At 40.3% G+C, this 26,772-nt stretch overlaps 1 protein-coding gene across 6 annotated transcripts in view; it reads left to right on the top strand.

Annotated features, from left to right (window-relative positions):
- ADCY9 (adenylate cyclase 9) overlaps positions 1–26,772 on the top strand; it is a 99,524-nt gene that overhangs the window by 53,616 nt on the left and 19,136 nt on the right. For all 6 annotated transcript variants that reach the window (XR_008232864.1, XR_008232863.1, XR_008232862.1 and 3 more), the window contains 6 exons: positions 603–707; positions 5,136–5,353; positions 10,103–10,205; positions 13,239–13,447; positions 21,355–21,514; positions 24,597–24,745. Coding sequence is in view for 3 of the 6 variants with exons in the window: in XM_052773088.1 (XP_052629048.1) it covers positions 603–707; positions 5,136–5,353; positions 10,103–10,205; positions 13,239–13,447; positions 21,355–21,514; positions 24,597–24,745 (944 nt within the window). In the remaining 3 variants the exon portion in view is untranslated. The remainder of the gene's footprint in view (positions 1–602; positions 708–5,135; positions 5,354–10,102; positions 10,206–13,238; positions 13,448–21,354; positions 21,515–24,596; positions 24,746–26,772) is intronic.

Below are 26,772 nucleotides of genomic sequence, written 5' to 3'. Positions count from 1 at the left end.
TTACAAGTCCTGATGTTTTTGCTTTCCTTGTTTTCTGTGACATTTGCTGGGTGTTTGGCTTCAACAATGTACGATAGCCTGAGCTCCACTCTACTGTCTTAGAGCACTATATGAAAAAGTATTTCCCTTTATTAGTTTCAGATTTGTTGCTTTCCATTTCCCTGTACTGTTCATAATGCATCATGGTGTTCCGTGATTTTTTTGAATTTTGCTGCATTTTGTGCTAAGTATTCACTGATAATGCCATTCAGATCCTTTTGCAGGCAGTTTTTAAACAAGAAGATTGCACTTCTCTCACTAAAGAGTATTTCATTCTCCTTGGCGAGGTCCTTTTCTGCGATGCAGTGATTACAGTATAACTGTGATCTTACACTAGTGAAGCTTTCCTGGATTAGACTTAGCTTCAGTAAACAGAAAATCTGTGATTTGTTTTTGAAATGGTGCATTTTGTTCCAGTCAAATTTTGCTCCCTGCTTCCCATTCTGTAGCTTTGTTTACCTTTTAACCATGCTGCAAGTATACAAGTGGACCGAATTATAAATTGCATAATACTACAAGGACACCAGAACGTTCCTGGCTAAAATTTTTTCGTCTCATTGCAGCCTTGCCCTTCATGTAGTACCACCCTTCCTCCCCACTGCGATGTCAGCATAGACGAAGGAGCTATCCAAAATGGTTGTCAGGATGAGCATAAAAACAGTACGAAGGTAATTTAAGTATTTATCACTTCCCTTCTTTTCCCGTATTTCTCTGCTTCAGTTAGCTTTCTCGTTTTTGCATTGCTGTTCCTTTATGCAAGCTCTTAAGCAGCAGAACTGATTTTGATTTTGAGCAGTTGTGTTCTAAAATGTAGTTCAATGCTCCCCCTGCCTCCCCTTCCCCCCCAGTTTTCAAAATTACTAGTAATTTTATGGGCCCAGTTTGATACTGAGAAAGACTTAAATTAAGTTATGCTGAGGCTACCCAAAGAAGGACGCACAAACAGCACAACCATACTGTCCATCCCTTACACCAGTTGGTTGCGTGTCACCCAGCCACAAGCTACACCTCTGTCTTGCCAATGTCTTCTGCATTGTTGCTCTAAGACAGTCATTTCTGTTCACATGCACAGCTGAAATTCACAGCCTTTATGTTGGTTTGCATCCTTTTTCTGACCAACAAATACAGTGTCTTACATATTCAGTATGCTGCTGCCAAGATTGCTTTCCTTGCCTGTTGCTTAGATATTCTCATTGAAGCCACCTACTTCCTCTACAATACCAGACATTGCCTCTTTGTCATCTTGTTCGTGGCTTTCGTAGCCTCTCTGCTCTGCCTGTTGCCTCTCACTCCTTTCTGAATATTATGCTCCTGCCTAAATGCAGACTGGATACCAGTGCTCATCACCTGATTGTTATATTTTCAAATAAGTTTAATGCTTTCCCTTGTTGGGGAGAATCACTTTATAAACATGCTCAGAGATAGCTATCTTGTTCTTCACATCTGTCTTTACAACTCTTTTTGCATATAGAGCTAATTGGAAAACTTGCCAGCACTTATTCTACTGATGAGCTACTACATTAATCTGTGTTTGTCCCTCTACTCTCTCTCTGTATTTGACCTGTTGTCTCTTATGCTTAAATTGTAAGCTCAGAAGCAGGGACTGCCTTACTGGGCTGAAATGGTATGTGACACAGTAGACCACGTTCTGCGCCACGGTTCCTAGGAAACAGCCTAAGAAAAAAATAAAATAATAATCCCTTCAGCCCTGAGGGAGATAGAGCAGAGTGGCCAGCAGGTACTAGTCTCAAAACAGCATGAGATCTTTAAGACAGAAAACATTGTGGGAGATCTGCCCAGGCTGCCAAGATGGTACGTGTGAGATGCTTCTTCCCCAGGCTTCCTCTGCCCACGTGCCAGGGATCTCCAGGAACCGACTGCAAACAGAGATTTTCCTTAGGTACCAACCACCTAGTGTCATATGTTGTCTTCGTCAGAATTATCCTTTAAGTTTCTTCCTACTACAGCTGTATTAGCATCATGTGTGTTAATCAGCAAGTCATCTAACCTTGCTTAGAAGAGGTCTGTACACTGCTGAATAAAATGTCTGTAATTTCACTGGAAGAAACATGCTAGTGGAGACCAAATTGCATGTCCTTCTTTGATTTGGTTTAGTTATTGCTAGGTCAAAAATTGGAGCAGTTAAGTGGCTATCCAGTAAGTCTGGGATGCCTGTTTAACTGGAAGCTTAAAGAAGAGCTACATACACAAAGTTGCCATGGCATTTGATTTCCAAATCTTTTTTGCAGTCTAAGCTTTCTTAGGAAGAAGAGCCATAACCTCCATCTACCCATTTCTGGAGTCTGTTCCCTTCCCATGCCATGTTGCTCTGCCTGGCCCTGTAGCACTTGTGTCCCCTGTCCTTAGGCAATGTTAATGATGTTAACCACGTCCTTGGACCTTTGTGGGTCCCAACAGACTCTGGAGCCTCCCTGTCTCTTGATGAGAGGAAACTGTCACATGGTGCATCAAACCTCTGAGTGCTCAAAACAACCTGTACAGCCTGTTGCCATCAGAAACCACAGTAACATTGGAGCTAACAACATTTAATAAATAGGGATTTTCTCCTTACACACAAGCAGTTTCACACTGTAATCCTCTCCTGTTAAGATTAACAGAGTGGAGACAGCACAGGAAAACCTTGAGCTGACTGAAGGGAAGAATTTTCTTAGGGATTTGAGCTTTTGCCAAGGAGCTAAAGAGAAAAGGCCAAGAGAAGTCCATGCTGACCTTCTCTGAAAGAGCAGAAATTTTTGCTGCGTTTTTCAGATGAACTTGAAGAACAGACAGGGAAAGCAAACAGTGCCCAGGAGTCCGTATCTTTTATTTGAGCTGCTCATAGCAGAAATTGTGTTCTCTCAGTTCCTGCTTTTCAAGGAACGACATCTGCTGCAAGGGGTGAGGAAAAGAAGAAAGATTCTTTACCAGAAAAAAAAGAGAAAAGGTGATAACTATGACCTTCATATTTTTTTAATTTTATTTTTTTTTAGGCCTCAAGTTGTTCTGGGAAGTGCTCTGAGCAAATATAGTCTTTAGCATAAATTAAAAACAAACAAACAAACAATGAAGACCCTTCACATCTAGCAACTTGTTGGACAGTTCTCTTTGGTTTGCCTTTGTTGGTACTCCTCATTTCAAAAACAGAGAGGTTACCCTGGCACTGCAGCACATCTTGTGCTCCATAGCTGTGTTCCCTTTGGGTAGGCTAGATAACCTGTTACAGTTGCAGGAAGACTTGCTCTGAAGCTGCTGAATGTTTTCCCCTAGAAAAGAAAGGGGTGACCTTTTATGTGGGAACTTCTTGTGCCTCTGGCTTATGAGGAGAGTGCCCTTCGGTCATTCACAAGGGCCTCTCTGGTCCAAGGGGTTTTGGCCTGCTTTTGCTGAGATATGTGTTGCTGAAATCACCTTTCTCTTCTGTTGATTATGTTCTTTAGCAAAACATTGGCAGCACGCCAAGGTAACTACTAAATTTCCTATTCTACTTTGTCAGCTGCTCTCACTGTGCTGTGAACACCTGCAATCTGCCAAAACAACTGTTGTGAGTGGTAGAAGAGACTAGACTGGGAATCCTTTCATCTCCTGGCTCCCAGCATGTGGCTCTAGGGGCTCACACCTCCATCGGGGCAGCCCGCAGGGTGGGGATCCTGCGTCCCTCCCGGGCGGGCGGAAGGGGAAGCACAGCCCACCTCCCTCCTGCTTTTCCTGTAGCTCCCAGGGAAACATTCCAACACACCTTGTTATGACTTTAGCTCTTGAGGTTTTGGCAGTGATAGGGAGCCAAGCCTGAGTGCTTTCTGACTTTTCCCTGCACAAGGTGATGTTCTGCTGCTGCTCCGTTAATCTTGTATCTTCACTGGTTGGGTCTGCACCTTTCACTATACCTGCCTATATTCATGTGCCTCATTTGCTTTACAGGATAGATACACAAAGGAGGTTGAATTAATTTTGCATGGGCAGCCAGAAACCAGATACTTATTTAAGTTGATTTTACAATCTAAGTAACATATTTCAGTGCATGGTTGGGGTGGTGATGATATTTATGGTATTTATTTATGGTCACTGCGGTGGCATCCAAGAATAGTCTTCTGGAGGAGCTTGTCACTGCTGTGCTGACTGCTGTAAAGGCAGAAATGAAGAAACTTCTGTCATGAGTGGGTTTCAGGATGAGGATAAATGATACATGATAAATGATAAGACATGGCGGGGCGGGGAGATTAACATTCAGATATGCTAAGTTTGATATATGTTTGCATTTGAAAATGATCCTGACTAACTGCAGTTCATTTTCATTCTAACCATATTTAGGTGTCTAATTTTTTTGGAATTGCTTCAGTGCATATTGGTCTATGTCAAACAAAATGCAAAAGAAGGAACTTCAGGTTCCATGAAAATAGAACAATTTTTGGTTAAAAGTAATTTGTGTTCTCGAATGAAAGCAGAATTGATAATACTGTGTACCTAAGCTGTGTTGCAAGCTGGTGTCGAAATTTAAATGCACTATTAATTAATACAAAGCAAAAGAAAACCGGAAAGAAGTAGTTTGTCTTAGTCAGTGAAGAAAATGTAGTTTAATTTGTAGGATAATTTTTTTTTGTAGGATGATGAGATGCACAAAGGGCTGTTTCCACAGGTAGGAGAAAGGAGGAAGCTCTGTCTGGGAAAGCAGCAGGGCTGTAGTGGTCAGCAGAAGGATCAGCAAGGGCTGGCAGAGTAAGTTTTCTCATGACCTGTGGAAAGTTAGCACAGTTTAAGTAAGTATTTAAAAAGCTTTTTAGAAGAATCTTGACCTTAAGATGCGTGAGTGAAATTTGGGCTTGTGGTTGGTCTTCATCGTGTGCGTGAAAATGTACTTGGTTTTCTGCTCCTTGGAAACTTGGTACATAAAAAGCAAAAAGACAACACCTGAATAGGCATACACTTACAGAAGATGTGAATGATTTCAAGGCAGGTGGAGTTAGGTCTTTGACGTGATCAGGTAAAAGTTCAGTTTGTTGAGGGAAGAACTTCTTTCAACTTTTGCTCCATGAAATCCCTTCTGTCTGCTTTCTCAACCACTAATGTTCCCCATGTATGTTTTGCTTTCTGTCATTCAGGCTCCAGGAGGACACAGTCCTAAGACTCAAAATGGACTTTTGAGTCCTCCACAGGAAGAAAAGCTCAGCAATAGTCAAACCTCGCTTTATGAAATGTTGCAAGAGAAAGGAAGATGGGGTGGAGTGAGTCTGGATCAATCCGCTCTCCTTCCTTTGAGGTTCAAAAACATCAGAGAAAAGACAGATGCTCACTTTGTGGATGTGATTAAAGAAGACAGGTAAGGAAAAATCAAGCTGTACAGTGTAAAATTGTATAAAGGCGAGAAGGCAGTAACAGGGGTCCCATATCTTTAATCTTTATTTGTGTGCTTTTTGTCTAATGTCAATAATTATTGTTAACATATAACATGTCATATGTTTTCTGATCTTAGTCTATATTCTGCTTAAAATGCAGTAGGAACTTGATGTCAGAAACATTCTGCTCAGGAATATGTAAAGCCAGGGTTTTCGTCATTTCTGTGGTGAACAGTCATTTTTCAGTCAAGTCTTTGAAAAGGAAAAATACTCTTTAAATGACTTGTCATGAAGTTGAAATCTTATCTTTACACTGAAATGTCCTCTTAATGCACATAATGTGTACCTTCCTCTGCAATTAAAAGTATAACATAAAATCTGAACCACAAAACTCACATTTTTATATAGCAGAAGAACAACATCTGATAACATTGCATGACTAACTAATGCCTAAAAATCATACTGGCCTTGGAAGCCGAATTAATAGGAATGAATTCTCATGGACCTACTACCTATCTACAGCATTTTGTAGAGTTGGATTCTCTCTCTGTTTCAAACAAAAAACTTTATTTTGGGCAGGAGAAAATAAGTTATCTAAACTTCAGTAGTTTGTCATTTTTGTAAACACACAACCGTATCTCCCTTATTATGGTAGTGACTTGACTGGATCAACTAAACAGATAACTTGAGTTTGTTATTATTTATGGTTATTCTTATTTTTGCTTCATTGCTTCCACTCAGATTAGGGGCATTTTATCTAAATATCCTTGAAACTGTATGCTCGTATAGAGTCCAGGCTGCTTGGAACAGGGACACTGTCATCTTAACTGAAAACATGACTAAAGGAGGGAGAAGTGAGGGGGAGGGACTCCAGTCCCTCTCCAATCTCTTCTCTGGATTTTTTCAGATTACTTTTCTCCTGTAGCCACCTTCAATTAACATTTAGTTTCCTTTTCTTTTTCGTCTGTGTGTTCTGTCATTAGTGGCTGACAATAGGTGTTTAGCTGATATTTTAAAATATTAGAAGATAGAAGTACTGGGGAAGTCCAAATGTTGGCAGAAATCAGCAAGAACGAATTTGATTTTTGTTTAAAATGTAACTAGCATGCTGCAAATTTTAAGTTACAGAAGTAGCTTAATTTGTGCCATTGGTTTGCTGAAGCTCTGCTCTGGTTTGCTCAAGCTCTGGTGTTCCTGGTGCTTTCCTCCTCCATTACAAAATGGATAATTCTTTCTGATTTGGAAAAAGTAGGACTGTGATTTGGTATCAGTCAAAGCTTAGGCTTTTTTTTTTTGTCTCAATTAAATATCATCATCACAATATTAAGTGGGCCATTTCTTGTTGCCAGGGAAACTCTCTGCTGAGTTCGGTTCATGTAAACATAACTTTCCAAAAATAATCTTCTGATTAATTAGGTCTATGCAAAATGGTTTAAGCCTACCATTTTACATTAATCCTTTTTAACATTTCTCAGTGTGAAGTTATATATAATAAGTAATTTTAAAAGCATTCTTGATCCCCTACTGTAAAACATAATATATTTTTGGTCTTGACATACCTAGTATCTGTGAGGATGTTTGAATGGGAAATTTGAGTTTTCTCAGGGAGGTGGATGAAGTCCAAACTTCCCCTTGGTCATCTTCTGTGAAACCCCATTTGCAGCAATAATACCGGAGTTTTGCTGCTTTGGTTTTATGTTACTGCAAACCCAGCAGCAGCAAAGTGTGAGCTTCCCCTAGCATTGGACAGTGATTTCCACTGTGGTGCACGATGTCGGTGTTCTGATCTGTAATATAAATTCCTATTAGCAGAAAGTACCTAACCCAGATAGGGTGATAAGATGCATAAATTAATCACACAGGCTTCCTGTACAGTTGGGAAGAATTAAACATATCCTAGGGGGATCCGGAGCCTGTACACTGCATTAGGAAGCTGCCTAGGGCTAGCCTGGAGGAGATGCTGGACACTGGTGATACTTTTCATTTCCCAGCCTCTTTCTAGAGTTTAGGTGCGTGGCTTAGAGTTTCATGAGTGGCCATTGGTCTCTTTGCATGCCGAGATTTCACCTTGGAGCTGATACCGCAGCACAGTTCCAGTTGTCTTTAAAAATAATAATAATAAAGCCAGTGTTAGCATGGCATGTTTGTATTATTGCACTATACAAGAATCCTTTTCATAGAAGTTACGAGTTTGCATCTTCTTATATTGATTATATATATTTGGCAATCAGTGTATAGTTTGAGCTTTGAGTCTGGCTTTACTACAACCATAATAAAAATACCATGCTTTATTCGTCGTAATCTGGATGTTACTGTGTATTTTAAAAGAAAACTATTGTGTAAGAGTACAAAATATTTAAACTTAATTTCATTGGGGATACCCTCAAAGGATTTTCACTTTTTAGAGTTTTGTTTCCAAGAAAAATTACATATTCCTTAGGTTATAAACTTTTTGAAGTACAAGAAACAAGTACTTATGTGCTGATCAGGACAGTACTTAAATGATCTCTTTAGACTTACAGAGCAGAGTCCCAGGGAAATACGAAGCTCCCCCCAGAAGCTACGTTCTGTGCAGTCCTTCATCCCCCCCTTGGGTCAGTTTCCTGTTTAAATACTTCTAAAATTTGTTTGTTTCTTTTATCTCCCACTTCCCAGTCTTGCTTCATTCAGGGAAAACAGAAATCACTTATGCTGGGGAGGCACAGCACCTCCTGGGAAGCAGATTATGTACTTGACTGTGTTTAGTCAACTAAACTGGGATCTTCCTCTTTGAGACAGACAACTATTGACATGGAGCTGGACTGGCATAGTACAGCTGGCTGACATCAGAAATGCTGCTTTCACCCTGGTTTTGTCATGTTATACCTTCTGTTTTGTGCTACTCTGGCAAACCAGATTGTTCCTCCTACATCCTTAGACCATCACAGCTCCAACACAACATTACCATACTCTGTTGAGCTTCCTTGGAGGAAGAAAATGAATTCAGCAATATTTAAAAAAAAAAAAAAACCACCACAAACAAACTTGCAAAATTCCTATTATAAGATGTTCTTAGAAACATCTAAGAGAGGTGAGGGAAGGAAGACAAGGAAGAAGGAGGACTCAAGTGAATGTGTCCTGTCATTCCTTCAGAGTATCCTGATGTTTTTAATATATTGGCTAAGGTCAGAATGTTTAAAGGTTATCAAGTATCTGCCATATTCATGGTTGAAGTCCTTTGTCTTCTCGAGCTTCAGTCTAGGAATGTGTGTTTGGTTGCTCTTGCATCTCGAGAAAAAAAGATGCTTCCCACATGCCATCTTGTGCTGGGGAGCTTGTACTTCCAAAAAGCTCTTTGCCAAGTGTTCTTAAAAAATAAACAGAGAAAACACAAAAACAAACACCCTGAAAGAAAGAATTCAGGCACAGACTAGCTCTGTAGGATCTTTCAACTTCTTCATCTGCTTGGAATTTGATCTCATGTGCATCTCTGGTTTTTGCGCAGAGTTATCAACTTGAAAATAGCCCACTCTAATTGTCGCTCTGGTACTACAATATTCAAGGTGGGAGTAGCACTTGGAAAGAAGCTGCCCCATTTCAGATTCTACAGCAATTTTAAAAACAGTTAGTTCACTGTAAATAACAAGTGGAATTGGTTGCTTGATAATGAAAGGAGGTCCATAGCAAGAGTGTGTGTTTTGCAGTCTCAGATGAGGACTGCACAGAAGAGAGGGTGACAGGCTATCCCAGCAATAAGTGGCATCAACAGGCGTGACCTTACTCTGTGACCATTGGGCACAAGGCACTCAGTGCTCTGTAAGTCCAGTCCTTTCAGCTCTTTGACACCACCTACTCAAGAAAGAAGAGGTTTGCAGATGAAGTGCCATCGATGTTGTTAGAAAACTTCTTTCATAAACCTCTTACAACTAATGTAAAACTCAAAAAATGTTCTATTTTTGCTCCAGAGGGTGGGGAATAGGAACAACTTTTAATCATTAAGGCCTCTTTTATCGTTTTTTTTTCTGCACCTGACACTGCAGGAGAAAGTGAAGGGGTGCATAAAGACCCTCTGGTAGATGCTGCCTCCTGGTTCGTTAGTCCTAGTGAGCTAGTTTCATTATTTTTCAGTGCCTTTGTTGATGATTCTGCTGATTTCAAATCTTCTGTTTCAGAAGTAAATGTAAGCTATCCATCTCCTCAGGTTCTGTTTCTCTGCAGCCCGGATCGTTAAGGGAATGTTCCCAGCTGAGTTACTTGAGTTATTTTAGTGTCTTTTAAATAACAAGAAAGTGCTGTTTTCTAAAATGGGCAATGTTGGGGTTTTTTTCCTTAACAATTTGTTACGTTTGTCATCCTTTGCTTGCTTTGAACGATAGAATTCCACCTAAGACATAAATATCCAGCAGCCACACATCCCCTAAGGTTGTGCCTCTGTAGCAGCAATTAGCCTTTACTATTTGCTGGCTTATACTACAATTATTCTAGTCATTTGCAGTTATAGCCGTTAAGTTTCTAGAAGGACTTGTTAGTCTCTTCCTGACAGTATAAAAGTTTGCTCTGTCATTTTTTTGTAAAGCATTTCCTTTGAGAAAGCGATGTGGATAAGGGGGTACTTTGGTGACTGAGAGCAAAGAAAAGCTACAGGACCTTCAAAGCTGAGCACCAGCGACCCTAGAAACAGAAACCACGGAACAGGGGGCTCTGAAAGAGTTCCAGCTGAATAAACTGATGTTGGTATCGTCTTTTCTCTTTAGCCTCATGAAAGACTACTTCTTTAAACCGCCTATTAACAAGCTGAGCCTGAACTTCTTGGATCAGGATTTGGAGATGGCCTACAGGACAAGCTATCAGGAAGAGGTGTGTTTCTCCTGAGGTTGATTTCCTTCTGTAATCTGCCTAAGCAACTGTCTGTCATTGTTTTCAACACATTTCATTGCAGTTGATGACAAGGGTCATGAAATGTCAAATGTGATTTACTACTTGGTATTGTTGCATCTGAAAACAGTCCCCTTTCAGTTTACTTGTCTTGTGCCATGCCCTGAGTCTAGTCCAATGTTTAGGCTGGAAATACATTTTCACAATCCACCAAGATATACTAATTACTTCTCACCTGCCTTTTCTCCATTTTCAGGATAATGTTTTAAGGCTTTAGGCAGGCCAGAGAACCATGCTAAGATTAAAGGACCAAATGCCATTTGCCTTCTTATCAGATATCCTAACTTTGAGAATGGTAACTTTGACTTTGATTCTTGTTCATGTCATAGCCTCATGGTTATCCCTGTGGAACCCAAACCTGCTCTGAACTCAAATGTTCCAAGTTTTGTAAGTGTGCTGCATTCAGAAACAGGCAGTTCAAAACACTGTGTAATGGTAAGGAACAGTGAGTAAATTTTAACAAACTTGGTGCTTTCTGCAGGATTCTGCACTGAGTGTAAAAGTCCTTAATCCCCTTGGGGGCTAATAGTATTGCAGGCTTTCCATGTCGGTAGATATTCCTGCCTGGTTGTTTTAAGCAAGATGTTTTAAGTTTACCTATAGTGACATTAGGTGTCAGACTAACTCGGGCTACGTTTGCATCAGTAGCTGAAAAGTTGCTGCCAAAAGAGGGAATTTGCTTTCCCCGCCTTGTTCCTACTCCTCTCTGTTCTTCCTAATGGCTCTGGTGCTTATCAGGCTTCCCTGCTGTGAGCCAGTTTGTTTTACTAGCCTAGCATAAAATATTCATGTTTTGTTTTTCTGTTTGGGGCTTTTTCTTTTTCTGTCTGGGTCTGTTTTCTGCTGTATTGAACCAGCAGCTCACAGAGAGGTTGGCAAGCACCAGAGTCAGTGCAAGATAAGTGTCCGGCAGCAGGAAGGAGAATGAGCCCTTCCCTTCCAGTAGCGTTGAGCTATTAGTTTGGGTCATCCATCTGGCAGAATTGCATTGTGATAAATGTAGGTGTTGATTTCTTTTCTTCCTGGTATGTCCTGCATCTGAGGACAGGTAGGATTTCTGCTTCTGCTGCTTGTTGCTTTCTGTTCATGGGCTGCTTTCTGTTCTGGGCAGCATTGTCACATTGTCTTTAGCAATAGCCCCTATTTGCTTGTTTTCCAGTGTTTACAAATGAGGCCTAGCTTACTTTTTTAGCAAAGGGAAGCATAGTTGTGTTGCAATTCAGTTTGATCACTTTGTTCCGAAACTCCATACTCATCCTGCAGCACTGTATTCCAGTGGCATCTCTCTGAATAAAGCTCGTGTAGCAACAACAGGGAGAAAGTTCTCATGGGATACAGCCTGCAAAATTTGCACGAGCTCTACAGAAAATAGTAAATCAAGTTCTTTCCAATTGAAAGATTGGAAAGAGAAGCGAAGCAGTGATAGTCAAACATATACAGATTGACCTATTAATGTGGGTATGTAGGAAATTCATAGAAGGAGCAGGAATGTGGTCTGTGAGTTTTGTTAGTAGCAAGCTATTAATTTGAAAATTATTATGTAAACCTCCCTGGAAACAGGAATCTTCATTCTGTAATAGTAACTCTGCAGCACTGGGGCAAAACCTGTTAAAGCCTTAATATTAGCATAGTACTGGTCCAAAACAACAACAACAAAAATCTTGGGAGAGCGAAATGATTTGTCAGCACTGCTGGTTATTTAATTGTCTTGTAGTAAACCGTTGCTGAAAGTAACTTCCAACACCACTGAATTCACCTCTAATTACACAGTGCCAGCTGCATGCTTGGTTTGTAATTGTTCTCTGTAAGTGGCTCCACTTCCCAAGAGCTTGCTTAGCCTGTTCTTATTTGGAAATTAAGGCACTACTTAACACTGTTAGGGCATCCTTAACACTGTCACTTTAGGATACAGTGCTGCTTTCCTTAATTCAATTTATGTGACTGTCTGTGTAGACTAACAGGATTCTGCTACAGTTCAGATTAAAAGGTAATTTTGGCACTGAATGATGCTAACTGAATATATTAGTTTGCAGAGAGGTACAAATGAGGAACAAGTTCATCTCCCAGTATTGCTGAGTGCAGATAGTGTTCTGAGGAGCAGAAGAAATTTCTGAATTAAACCAGAGTACAAGACTGTAGTATTCAAACCAGGCTACTTCATGGTGATATGGATAACATACTTTCTGTTTTTCTGTGGAACTTGCTTTCTGTGGTCCCCTGGGCAGATATAAACACTCATAAGACTGGGCTATTCTGAGTAAGCCAGGATGTGGAGCTCATGATCTAGTTTTCAGCTGGACTGGCCAAAGTAGCACACAGCACAGCTGCACAAGCACTGGGGCCAGGACAAGATGGGATGGGAATGTGTGGTAAGGGGTTACAGAAGAACAGTACTTGCTGTCCTGGGCTCTGATCAATTCAGATTACATAGTGTCCCAATTGCTGCTTTTAATCTGGTCTGAAAGGGAGATGTGAGCTCAGCCACAGGCAAGTAACTGTTTATGTAGAGTGGTGTTTGGAGGGTTTTCTTAACCATTGGAGCTAAAAGGTTTATTGTAAAATCTATTATTATTTTAAATGAAAATTCTTGAAGAAAACATCTTATAGCTTTATCTGCTAGTAGTTATGGGTTTTATGTTTCTTTACATAGAATAGGCAATTTTCATGTGGTTTGTTTTTGTATCATAGTATTCTGTAAAAATCACCCCAGACCCAGGGGCTGTGCTGCCAGTGCCTTTTTTCAACACAGACTTATTCTCAGGGAACTGTGATAGCCATTGAACTACCTCTTCTGTTTCTTGTTTCAATACAGTACTTACGCTGCATTGATGAAGTGGCAAAAAGTTCTGTATTCCTTTATTTGGTTTTGTGAGCTGCTGTTTATGGTACAATTGAATTCAGCAAAATAGCATTTTTTAATTTTCATCCCTTCCTCAATCCCTGTATTCCACACAGGTTATAAGGAATGCTCCAGTGAAGACATTTGCCAGTGCTACCTTCAGCTCGCTCCTGGACGTGTTCCTCTCCACCACAGTCTTCCTCATACTCTCTGTCACGTGTTTCCTGAAACATGGGATGGTTGCATCCCCTCCACCACCTGCAGCAGTTGTGGTGTTCATCATCGCCATCCTGCTAGAGGTGCTGTCCCTTGTCATCTCAATTAGGTAAATAAAGCATAAGAAAGTCTTGAAATAGCAATGACAACTAAAATGGTGGCTGGCTTGGAAACATTTTGTTTGACAGCATCCCAGGAAGTCACTTGGATGATCTGTAATATTTGGAGAACAGTGTTAGTGAAGCTAAGGCGGCTTGCGGCAGATCTTGTGCAAAGAGAAGTCTAGCTACAGAAACTGCAGGAGAGAAAGGTGACTCTGATCAAGGCCACTTAAGGAAACAGAATCTGCATGCCATGCCTGCCCCTGCTTATTGTTCCTTGGGATGCCACACACAACTGGATATCTTCTCCCCTGACAGGGCCATCAGAATGAGGGAATTCAAACAGAAAACTAATATCTGTCCTTCAAAAAAAAAAAAAAAAGAAGCCTTTAAATTCCTAGATAAAAGTACACCATTCTGGTGTTAAAACTTGAAATAATTTATCAGACATGCAAAGAGCAGTTCTTTTCTCAAAAAAAAAAAAAAAAAGAAAATTGCAAAAGTCACATTGCATCTGTCCAGAATTAGTTTTCTTAATGATCTCTATTTCAAGTCTCATGGGTTTAATATTCAAATAGTTTGTGTTTTCTGTTTGACACATAATTGGAGTTCAGCGTTTCCCCCAAGTCCTGGGCTGCATGACAGTCAGCTGCTGCTTGCATAAAGGGTGGCTTTGCAGGACTGCTCGGCGGTGCCACCCCCCACACTGCCTCTTTGCAGCCAGCAGCGAAGAATCCCCAGTCCCTGAATTCTTATACATCCCTGCATCCCCTGTGCCTCTGCCTCTCCTGTGCCCTTGGAGGTGAGGCATAGCTGCAGATGCAGATACCTGGTATTTAAGAATGACTCCTCATTCCTGACTTGTACCCAGTCACGCAGAGGATGGGTGTTCTCGACCTCTAGGATGCTGACGGGCCTTACCCCAGCATTTGTAACTGGTCAGCGAGAGGTTACTGTGCGGTTCCTATGTAACGTGGGATTTCCCCCAGGCACACTGGAGCTACTAACACATTCAAGTGTAGCAGAAGACTGCAGTTGTACATGCATTCAGTAAAGCTCATGCTCTCCTGGGTGTGTTGTCTGATTTATACAGATACCACATGTAACCTGTTATTAACTGAGATGATAGACTAATAAGTTGTTTGTTTGTCTATACTTGTGAGAGCAAGTTTATTCTGCCCTCCTCATCCCCTGTTTTCACTGCACTTCCTTCTGACACAAGAGCATGTTATAAGGGCGGTGTGTGAAAACGCATCCCCTCACTTGTAGTTCTGCAAATCTATCAGGTATGTGTAAGTTAAAATGCTTTTGTAATTACAAGTTAGAAGCAATTTTGCTGTTGTTTCAAAAGAAACAAGGGATTGCAGTTTGCACTCTTTTATTTTGACTTTTCAGGGTCAAGATAAAAGATACTATATTAGTACTTCAGTCGCTGAAGCAAGCTTGGAACTCAGTGTGCATATAAATGTATGCAAGCATATTTACATGAAAGCTGGCATTTAGGAGTAGAAAGATGTCACTTATGAACAGTGGAAATGCTTTTAAGGATAGTCTTTCTTAGCAGGTGTATTTGATTGTTGCAATTTGAATAGTATTGTAGTTCTAGAGTTTTTAGAAAATCTAGAAATTCAGAAAGCGTTAAGACCTGTACTGGGAGATGGTTGAACTGGTAGGACTGTCATTCTAGTGCATCCTAGAATGTTGCTCTGTCCTCTCTCTTGCACCAGAAATGCATTTTCCTCTTTGCAGAACAGTTTCTGTACTCTGTCTTGGGTGAGGAGGGAAGCTTTTTTTGTTGGTTTAACGTGCCTGGGCAGCTCTTTCATCACACCAGGCGGGAGAGTAGGAAAGCAGCAGTGAGCAGGTGGTCTGGGTTTAGTGGCCATGGCATTGTATCCTTGAATTTGTTCAGCTCTGAACAACTCAACCACCACTTTGCAGAAGAGCTAGTATCTGCTATCCAGATATGTTTGGAGAAAATTTGCGTTCATTCACCTGGCAGGTGAATTTTTACTCTGTTTTAGTATTTTTCAATTCATTATTGTTCCCACTTGCTTTTCCAATGCTACATTGCATTTGCCTTTTCTTATTTTCTACATTTATAAAAATTACTGCTATAATCTTTGAAATTTTTATATGTAGGTACATATGGTTTTACTTCAGTCCTGTTCTATGATTGGTGGTTTATCGGTTTCTTAAGGAGATGGAAAATTTTTTTTTTCAGTATGCTATCTATATAGTCAAGAATTTGCAAAGTGGTTTTTGTCTTTCTGGCTGTACAGAGGTTTAGCTTTGTTGCAGCAGTATGTTGTTGAGAGCCATGCTTTCTGGTAGCGAGCCTGGGCCATTACTGAGGTGAATTTAAGTGGTTTTATAATGTTTTCTTAACACTATTTGGTTTTGCCACTGACATTTCTAATATTGTCATGAGGCTATGTTGGCTTAAAGCCCAAATTTTACGTTCTGAGCTGGCTTGGATGCCTCTCTTAAAGTCAGTGAGATTTAACAAGCAAGTGTTTCAGGATGACTCCTAAGTCTTAGAAGTATATATTTTTTTAATATTAATCATTCTTTGGTGCTTAATTCTGATTTGAAAAACAGGTTGGGAAACATCTCACACTGTGGAGAACACCTGTAGCCAGCCATCAAAACTCACATAGTCCCCCCTGGCGTAGTAATAACAAATTTTCAATAAGCACTGTATTGACAGCATGCAGGACTGTCTTTATCCTAACGGGCACTCACAGGAGGTTTGGGCATGCATCCTGCACAGCTGCTACGGGTGCAGATGATCGGTGGTCACTAACACTTGCTGCACTCATTGGAGTCAAGCTGACATTTGAATCTCAAGACCCCACAAATTCTCCTGGTTAGTTTGGGAAACAGGAATCACTGTACAGGATAAGCGATTGCTGCCCTTCCCTGTGCCTTCTCCGTCAAACTAGCAGTTGAGGAGTGGGGACGTAGGAATCGAGTCACCAGGTATCCCTTGCTACTGTAGCCCTTGTTGTACAAGTGAGATGTTGCTCCTTTCTTTTGGTGAGAGGGAAGTGTCTGCAAATCACTCTGTATTTACTCCAGAGTTACAAGGAATTGATTCTCAGGAACTTGCTACCATGGAGTCACATTTGCAATCTTTCCTCTACTAATGAGACATAATTTGTATTTGGCTTAACTCTGATCATCACATCTAAGGTAACACTGCAGTGAATCTCTTAAAGTACAAAACAGGATCATCTCAGATCTGAGTAGGTCTTATCCAGGGTACCTTCTTGAAAATAGCATCATACGATACACCAAAAAAAGAGCGGTCTTTGTAGATGAAAAATCTCAGAAGCTTTCTGGTAGGTTTTCAGTTTTAAATGTAATGGAAATGGTGTACTTGGGGGGGAGTTTTGTAGGAAAAGGTATCTGTTTTGGCTTGGAGGGTTTTTTTTGTTTTGCGTTTATAACATGTATTTACTTTATAGTAAATACATAAAATATGCTTTTGGGCCCCTCTGGTCTCCGCAACCTGAGGCACACACTTCTGTACAGTTCCCTTGAGCAGAAAGAAGAAAATGGTCTTTTTCCTCTTCAAATCCTCTTCAAAGTGAGGACTGCTCACTCTGACCACTCGTTATGCACAGAAACGGTGCAGAACTTCCTGTGCAGAAATGTCATCCCAAATGACAATCACAGAATACCACCGAGATATCTTAAGGGAGGAGATTGGACTACAATGCTGGGCACAATCCCAGAATTTCAGGAAAAGGGATTATTTTAGGACCAGAAAATTCTTGCCTAAGTTTTTCATTGTATTTTCATTATTGTGATGCAAAACACCCTGCCTTTAAATTAGTCTAACTTTTAATTGAATCCAGGACTCAGCCTAGGAAGTACTCGCTACAGCTCTTGTGGCTAAGTCCTTTAGTCCAGCTGCAGGAGTGGGAGAGGAGAGCACTATCACTGCCTGTACAATGAGAAACTACTTTAAACTTTTAAGTTCTAGAAGAGCAGAAGTCCTCATGGAGCAAAGCTTACAAAGGAGAAGGATGTTTGGATTCCTCTGAAGTGTCTGATAATGAATTATTGGAGTATCTATAGATGAGGATCCCACTGTTACCACAAGTGCCACTCTAAAATTAATTGTATAAAGCTGCACGTAAAAATTGGTGCTTCATTTGTAAGCATGTGGAAGATGTCATCTCATGTTCTGTAAACGTAGTGCCAAGAATGTTCTTCTGCCCACTTGAAATGTGACTACTTTGACTTTCATGGGTTCAGTTGAAGTGTAAGAGGTCCTAAAGTTCTGCTATTTTACAAAAATACCTTGGGACACATCATTGAACATAGAAGAGTGTGAGATTTCACTTGGGATTCTTAGGAGTGCTTCTGCAGGAATATAGGTAAAGACATCTGCTCACTATTTTAGCTGTAAATACAGGATTTTTGTTAACTGGGTACTTTTGACATCTAGTTCTTGTTCTCAAGTAAAACTTGTTATAAATAAACTTGTTTAAAAAAAAAAAAAGTGTTGATTTTGATAGCATCCTTCAGTGAAGAATTCTGGGTGAAGTGATGAGGCCAGAATAGTGGATATTTCAACCTTGCTCAAAAGAGTGGGAGCACTTGAGTTGATTGATGACTTTAGAAGGACCTTTCTAGAGAGCAAAAAATGTATCTTCTGGATGAAGAAAGCAAGTACAATCAAAACAGTAGAATGGGAAACTGCTGTTGTCTGACTAAGCAAAACTGCCCTTTTCCTGGTACTTCACCTTCCCAGGCTCACCGAAGTAACACCCATGGTCTGTCCATAGCTGAGACCCTGTGGCCAGCTAGTTGGATCTTCTTAAATTCCTAATGACCGGGAACAGAAATTGTTTTCTGCAACTAGAGCTTAATGAACCGATTCTGTTAACAACATGACTGATACAGAGTATTGATGCAAGGGAAAACAATGTATTCTGTTTGCCTTTATTTATTTCTAACATCTGTGACTTTGGTATTTAATATCCCACCAAATCGCTGCTATGCCAAAAGCTTTTGATTTGAACTATGGGAATTGATTTTAAACTGCCAGTAAATACAGAAATGATGGTAACATTCTCTATTACCCATTAATCATTTATGTCAGAGTTACTAATTTGAACTCCAGCTTGTGTAAACATCTTGGATGCTTTAGCATTTAAGCCCTGTTGAGCTACCCACTGACACTGCATTATTTACTGATACTGCCCTGTAGCCATTAAATCTGTCTGCAGCTCTCATTGCTGTCTGGATTTAATGCACTTATTTCCTGCGATGGGAAGGTTGTGCTGTATTCACAGGCTTTCGCTGTTTTGTGATGGATGAGATTTCAATCATTTTAATTCCAGAGTGCAGAGCATCGCGATAAATACCGTCCACCCCCCCCCCCCCCCAAAAAAAAAAAACAGTGCAAGAAGGTAAAAGTTATCACGAGAAATGTGGTAGTGATCTGGAATTTGTTCTAGCTTTTTTGAAACACACAGCTGCCTAAATAAAGAAGTGTCCTCATCGCAGGATTAACTGATCGGGTTTGCTGATGGATTTGTTGCTATAGTTCCCACAAGAATTTGTCCAAGCATGGAGGCTTGGAAAGGAAAAAAAAAAAAAAAAATTTTAAAAAAAAAGCTTTCTGCACCATGGAGTCCCTGTTGTGTGGGTCGGGGTGAGAGACATGAGCTGCACTGGGTATCTGCCACGCTTTGTGTGCCACAGAGTTGGTTTCTGCGCCAGTCTGCATGGGAGCGACATGGAAGATCACGGAGCGCATGGGCAGAGGTGTCGCTGATCTGCCTTCGGAGAGACTGGCTTCTCCTGGCTCTCCACCCAGCCACCAGTGGGGAGCACGGGCATGTAGGTTAGCCCGGGGAGTGCTCTGCCTTAGAGCCCAATTTGGTTTCCTTTCTCACAGTTCAGCCATGTAAATGTTAATCCTAATTCATAGGCTTTGGGAGAATTGAACTTTATTTTTAGGGACATGAACTTGGGTGGCATTTTCAGAAGTACTCGATACTGGGCTAACTTGGCTGCCACTGAAGACAGGCATAGCTCTGTCATTGATGTTAGAGGCAACTGAGTTAGGACAGTATGTAATGCTTCAGAAAACCCAGTTCTTACTCGTAGAGCTTTTTTAAAAAATTTATTTTGCTTTATATATATTTTTTTAGTTTCTGTGCTTTTGTTGGAAATCCTTTTTTATGGTGGAATATAGCTATAATTTTTGGTGTAAATGAAAGGCCATTAAACTAGGAAGTAGCAAATCTGTGAGCACCCTCTCGTGGGGTCCGGATGTATTACAGCGTTCCCATCCTGCTACCCCAAATTTATCTTTTTCTATGCATTTAAGTATAATTTCCAGATTTTAATATGTTAAATTGTAGAAGAGCTCTTGAAGCTTCAAAAAAATGCTTGAGCTCACAACAGTCACAGAAATCTAGACCAGAGAATTAAAATATCATTCATAAACAATACATATTTAAAGGTGTGGAATAAGTGTCAAATTCACATAAAGAACTTTAAATTTATCCTGTTTTGTATCAGGCTTTTATCCAGCATAATACCTTTTATTTTAGACAATTGTGTTAAAAAATCAGTGGATATCTTTTCTCTTTTTAAAAGATATAGGAAATATGGAATCATTTGTGTAACTTTGGAGATTGTGAATTTCATATTTAGTGTATGTTGTATTTATACTTTTTTTTAGCTGTGAGCATCTCTGTCCAAAAAAAGTAGTAATTATCTACTGTTTGGGCTCTGCTGTAGTCCACTGTTATGACAGCAGAGTTACCTGCCTAGACTGATTCCAATAATTACATACATCCACATGTAATGGCTTTAAATGAAGCTAACTGTACTATGTTACCTTTTTATGTCTTCATAAAAATAATTAGAACCTTGAACAGCAGTTGCAATTTTTCTAGAGTGACTAATGTTTTTGAGCTTTAAGAAGGAAGTTATCCTGAGGAGTTGTTTCTGTAGATAAATAAGTTTTCTATGCAATGTCCTCAAGCATTAAGCATCCTTTTACCTTTCCTTATTCATTTTAACAGTTAGAAATGCTCTCATTTAAGAAGTATCTCTGTTAAGCTGCTTTCCAGAGCTCTTCCAGTTGGCTCCTTCAGCACTTCGCAGGTTTGGGCCATCGTTTTATCAGCAGCTTGAGGCAAGAACCGTTCCTTCCCGCATGCCTTGTGCAGAGCCAACTGGGTTGCTATGATAGATACCAACAGGCGAGCGGAGGAGCGTGTCAGCTGCCAGCTGGCCTCCGAGGTGCTCATCACAACTGCTTCTCAGGCTCTGCTGCCTGCTGAGGGTGCCAGCTCTCAGCCCACACTCTTCTTCCCCTTCCCTAATGAGAGGGAACAGAGTCTGATTGCAGACGGGAACTTCTGTTGGGGTGGTTGTAACTGGGAGAACTGGTTTCGACTGCAGTATAATGTTAAGACGGCATGGATTTGCACAGCCTCTGGGTGACTGATCTGTTAGCGGAGTATACAGCCCTGCTTTTCAGACATTTCTGGTGTTATTTCAAGTAATTTTTTTATCTTGTAAAAGCTTCCCTTCTCCCCACCTGCTTTAAGGCTAAATACTTATGAATGGAGAGAAGTGTTTCCTATGCTTACCTTCCAAGTAAATGAAATTTGGATTTCAGTTTGTTTTCTCAAAGCCCACCATCCCACTTGCTCTCCCTCCCTTTGCTGACACCCCTTGCCGGAGCAAACAACCAGTCATCTTTCAGCAAAGGGGGATTATTTCCTGAAATTACCAACAGGTGCTATGGCATGTAGTGTGCTGTGATTGCTCATACAGTCTAAGTGAAGGATTTGAAGTTATATTATTACAAGTAAATTAGATGTATGAAGTGATGCGCTGAAATTAATGCCTCGATCTGTGATTTCATTTGTTCCAGAATGGCGTTCTTTCTGGAGGAGGTGATGACTTGCACCAAGCGTCTCCTGGAGGTGATATCTGGCTGGCTGCCTCGACATTTTTTCGGTGCAATTCTGGTTTCTCTTCCAGCTCTTGCAGTTTTTTCACACTTCACCTCTGATTTTGAAACAAATATACATGTAAGTTGTCGAACTCTGTTTCATAATCTGATGGTTTGGATCTAACAAAGCTTGTTGCTTGCCTGCCATGTTCTTTTCACCTCCCTCGTGCTTTACATCTGTTTGATACAGATCCCTTAGAGGGATAGGGCTTTTGTGTATGATGAAATGCCTAGTTTGTTATATAAATACAGTCACTTGCTTATTTGAAAACTCTCATACAAAAGAGGAGAGGGATACCTATAAATGCCTGCCCACATACATACTTTTTTTTCATTAGACCAAACACTTCTGCAGGTGTTTATTCTAGATAATGCAAGTAGTGTATCTCAGGCTTTTCATTGCATTCATCCTGGTTTTGATTTAGAGTTCATAGTCAGAGATGCTGTGTATACTTAAAAACTTTGCATGCACGTTAGTGAATTTCAACAGCAAGAACAGTATTAGCAGCAGATGTTTTTTCTTTGCAGAGTTAGATGGAGAAACTCAAAGGAGAGAACTCTCAGTACATAGAAAGGATTACCCTGCAGGGGCTGCAGGAATAGTTAAAGGAATGCAATAGCTGTCTTCTGAAAAGGAACGGAAAGAAATTGGCATATTTAACCCAGTCACAGAAAGGTCCACAGGGGATTTGGTGTCTCCTTTAATAAGAACATTCAGAAGGGGGGAACGAGGGGTTAAATATTGAGGAGGGGGAAGGACAGTTTAATTTAAAGGCTAACTGTAGCATAAAATCAATGCTTAAAAACTTCGTGAATAAAATGGACTGGAACCAGAGATGAATGCTTCTCTGCAAGTTTCTCTTATGTAGCACAGTGTATGATCCTTCCTTTCCAGGATCTTCAGGGAATTTTGTTTCACAAATCTCTTGCTATTTCAGGGCCCTGGGTGTAGGTGACGACCAGATCCTCATCATTCTTCCTATCACAGTTTATTACTGGGTGTTGGGAAGTGTTTGTTCCATGGGAATATGTGGACCAGAACTTCTTTGGTCTTTCCCTATTTAAACATATATTCTGTGGTTATCACAGTCACAGAAGAATGTATCTGATATTCTTTCACATCCCGTGTTTAAAATCATTCTGCAGCTTTTACCTTTTATGAACTTCAGTTAATTATTTTTAAGCTGTAAATTTTTTTTTTTTTCCAGTTTAATGATGGTCTTTCTCCCTCATGACTACCAGTAAACTAATTGTAGGAATGTTTTCCTCACACTGAAGGGAGCTGAAAACCTTCAAACTCTCAAATCTGTCCATTGATTTTTATATCATCTCATTCATCACCACCCATGATCATCTCTCCAAATGTTTAAAAATCATGTTGGAAGAACCATTTTATTTGTGTATTCTCGATACCTGTTCAGATCAGGTTGTTAGTCAAAATGCTTCAGGCAGCAGCAGTAAGATGGCAGTGTTTATCACCAAACTGAGAATGAACTTTGCTTTCTTTCCTCTTGCAGGTCCTCCAGAGTCGTGGGGTTGTTGGCTCACTCTCCAAGAGATGTCCCAACTCGTCTTGTGCTCAGTGTTTCAGCAATCATGGAGCTCTAGGAAATGGAGTCAATCTATAGAGGGTCAGGTAAGTGTCATATTTTACTATGACATGGTTTTGCAAAGTTTTTTTTTATTCATAGCATTTTATACCCTCCCTGGATATAAAATAATTAAAATCAAAATTAACAAAAACAGCAATTAAAAAAAAACTTTCCAAAGCCATGCATACATAGTAAAACACAGCACTTACTGACCCTCTGTAGGCTGGCTTCATGCTGGGGCATCACTTGGAGTGAGAACCAGTGCTCTGCCACTTTAGGAGACCTGAAATGGGGGGAAAAAAGTAAGTTTAAATTATGGGTTTTTTATGGACAATTCTGAAATTCCATTTATCCATTTTTGAGTCATTTAAAAAAACAACTGTGCTTGTGGTTTAAAAATGGTAAATTATGTAAGGGTTTTTTTCCATACACTGTGTCTACTTCTGAATCACATGCTTATTTGTTATGCTACGGTATTGCTAATCTGCAGTCTCTGCACTTCAGCTGTAAAGGAAATTTAAAATGAGAGAGAATGATCATTTGATACTGTGAAATGCAGTATGTAGCTAGAACAGAACTCCGTAATGCAGTTGTGGAGTCTCTGTTTTAGCTTGGATGGTCATGAATATTCTTGATAAAACCAAAATTTGCACATCAGCTTGAGAATTTGGACCACTGTAAGATTGTATCTCGGGGAAATGAAGACATTCTGGGTAACATATCTGTCCTGCACTTCCTTTTCTTTATCCAGTAAAGATGTGGAAAGGGCAAGGTTTTTTGAGATAGGACATTTGGAACAGAAAATCTAAAACTGTTCTTTCAAATTAGCACAAGTGGTGATGTTGCCAAGCATCAGCTGACAATGACTGATACCTGCCTTTTGTTATCAAACCAGATTTTTTTCTTGTTTGGATTCACCTGTTGCTGTCCAGTATGATAATGTCCTCTAAGAAGTGTTTTTAAAAGTAGGCAGTTGGGTGAAGTTTCTGAGGGTGAATGTGTTCCATGTTTTCAATGCAGTGGAATGTTGACATTTAGTTTAAAACAGACAGGGTCTAACCCCAGCAGCTGAGAGGAGGTTACCATGAATATTTATCTTGTTTTCCTCGTCTCGTTTTTCCTCGTCTCGTTTTTCCTCGTCTCGTTTTTCCTCCTCTCGTTTTTCCTCCTCTCGTTTTTCCTCCTCTCGTTTTTCCTCCTCTCGTTTTTCCTCCTCTCGTTTTTTTAACAAGAAGAGGCACTGAGCTTTTTGTAAAGGTAAGCTGAAGGTATTGAAAGTTACTGAAATAATGGTTGTGTAATGCAGTAATACAAAACTTCATTTAGGGAAAATTGTGACAAACTACTTGTGCTACAAGTTTTCTTGCTCTTTGAAGGGAAGACCTCCATCTTCAAGTGCTGTCTCTTGATACAGACACTGTGAGGGATTACTTACTGTGCACATAATACAGATAAAATTAGATACTTCTCTTTTGTATCACACATTCTTTAGTTTACGCCAGCATTTATGTGCAGAAGGGCTGTAGTCAGCAAGAAGAAGCTAACTCGCGCTCTCTCTCTTTGTTGCAGTACACCATGTTTATGTGTTGTGCGATTCTGATCACCATTGTGCAGTACTGTAACTTCTGCCAGCTTAGCTCCTGGATGAGATCTCTCTTGGCAACCGTAGTAGGAGCAGTGCTTCTCATTCTGCTCTACATCTCCTTGTGTCCAGACAGGTGAGCATCACACCTTATCACTCATAGGCTGTGTTTTAGGTGGACAAATTTGGTTTTCTCTGCCAGTAAAGTGAGGATCTAATGCATGGGATTTTAGTTTCTGCCATGACTTTCTCCAGCATCTCAAACTTAATGATTTTATTTGGGAAGAGTTCTGCTTTTTTTTTTTTAAGGATTTCAGGACAATATCTGAGGGGCCCTTTCCTGTAATATGTTTTGAAATGACACTGTCCTCAACTGATGTGTTTCTAGGGCATGCTTATTCTTACCAGACCCATAGAACTGCCTTTTACTGTTTGTTTGAAAATCTATTTTATTAAGAAATTTCTGAGGCATTTGGTGGTGCCAGAGAGCCCAGTTGTTCCCCCACACCCCTCTGGATTTATTTTTGCCCTTAGGAACCATGTATCTGTCTTCCACCTCCTTCCTCAAGGAGTTTTCCACTGTGGAAGGCAGGTGCTTAGCTTTAATAGGATTCTAATACCCTGTTTCCTTTCTCACTTTCCTGCCTTCTCAGAGGATGCTGCAAGACAGTAACCAGAGGAATCAAGTTAATGCCGTTTCTGTGCAATAACCTTAAGGCTTTTCAGTTTTTCCTCTGATAAGCAATTTTATCCATAGGACAACTTGTTTGCAGTGTTCTCCTTCTATTAGCTTGCCAAGAGAGTCAAGGGAGTCCTTCCAGGCATCCACTCCTATTGTCAAAATTTTATAATCAACTTGCACTTCTCAGCGGCTTAAGAAATACCATAGCCCTTGGCACTCTTACCATAGTGTAGACTTTGCAAGGACTTCTTATGCTAGATTATTCTAGTTCCTAACCCTTCTTCAGAGGCCTGCTGAATCATATGGTGAAAAACAAGAAAAAACCCCAAACAAACCAAAAAGAGTTTGGAGACACATGTTTTGTGTGAGTATTTAGCTTTTAATCCCCTCTTCAAGTAACTTCAGTGGTCTTTTTTAATCTTGATCTAATTTATGTAAAAAAAGACAGGGAGAATAAAAGTCACCCCTTAACACCTGTTCACATCTGTAATTTGGAAGTGGCTGTAAGGGTTGTAGGAAGAAAGTCTTTCCTTGGAGGAAAAAAAAAAAGACTTGGAACTGGATCATGGTTTCTAGATCATATTAGACTAAAGAAAAATCCCTTTCTTGTCTGTCTGCAGAGCACTCGGACAAGGAGTGCAGGACAGTTCTTTCTAGCTTCAGTGGAGGGAAGTAGTGTTCAGTTTCTGGATGCCTCCCCTTTCTCATCTTTGATTTGTCCCTTTGGTTTTAGTTGTCCACCTCACCTAACATCGTCTCTCTTCCAGCACACTAAATGACCCTCTCCCAGTAAGAAAGCTGACTTTCCACCGGTTGGCTTTTTCTTTTGTAACACGGACGCTTTCGCTGTCCAACCACCAGCTTCACTGAGAAGTTAACCCCAGGTTTGGTTTTTCAGGGAAGTTAGTGAAGAGCAAACCCTTGCTGCCAGTTCTTGACTCCCTGGCTACTTTTCCATAATTCACCCCAAGCAGGGGTTCTTGCAGCTCATTAAGCTATATGTGTGCTAGGGTGTCTGCATGGAGCTAGCGTGGCATTAACTAGATGCTGGTTCACAGCAGAGCCTTTTAAAATAGGGCAATATAATATATTTGTAGTACCAAAAGTCTTCATACAAAGGCAGGCAGTCAAGCCAAAGCATGAAAAAGGTATCATAGTGGTTGACAGTCCCTGAGTGAGTGTTTGAACAGACCTCTGTGCATCCATGTCAAAGGCATTTTGTCACAGAAGAAAGTCAGAAGGTCTGGTGCCATAATTGTAACTCCTAATTCTTTATTCAAAGACAAAATTTTAGAACAAATTATATGGGCTATTACTAAATCAGCTCACACATAAGCTCTGTATTAAGACTGTGCAGAAAGACAGACACAAAACTTGGGATTTTCCCTACATTTCAACTTTATTAAGCGACTAGCAAAGTCTGTTCCTCAGCAGAAAGGTGGAGACCTTGCTATTGTATCAGTTCATAGCATCAGCTTTTG

This window comes from Harpia harpyja, chromosome 21 (genome assembly GCF_026419915.1).
Source record: "Harpia harpyja isolate bHarHar1 chromosome 21, bHarHar1 primary haplotype, whole genome shotgun sequence".
NCBI lineage: Eukaryota > Metazoa > Chordata > Aves > Accipitriformes > Accipitridae > Harpia > Harpia harpyja.
Note: the sequence above shows the minus strand (reverse complement) of the source record. Positions and strands in the feature narration are given on the sequence as shown.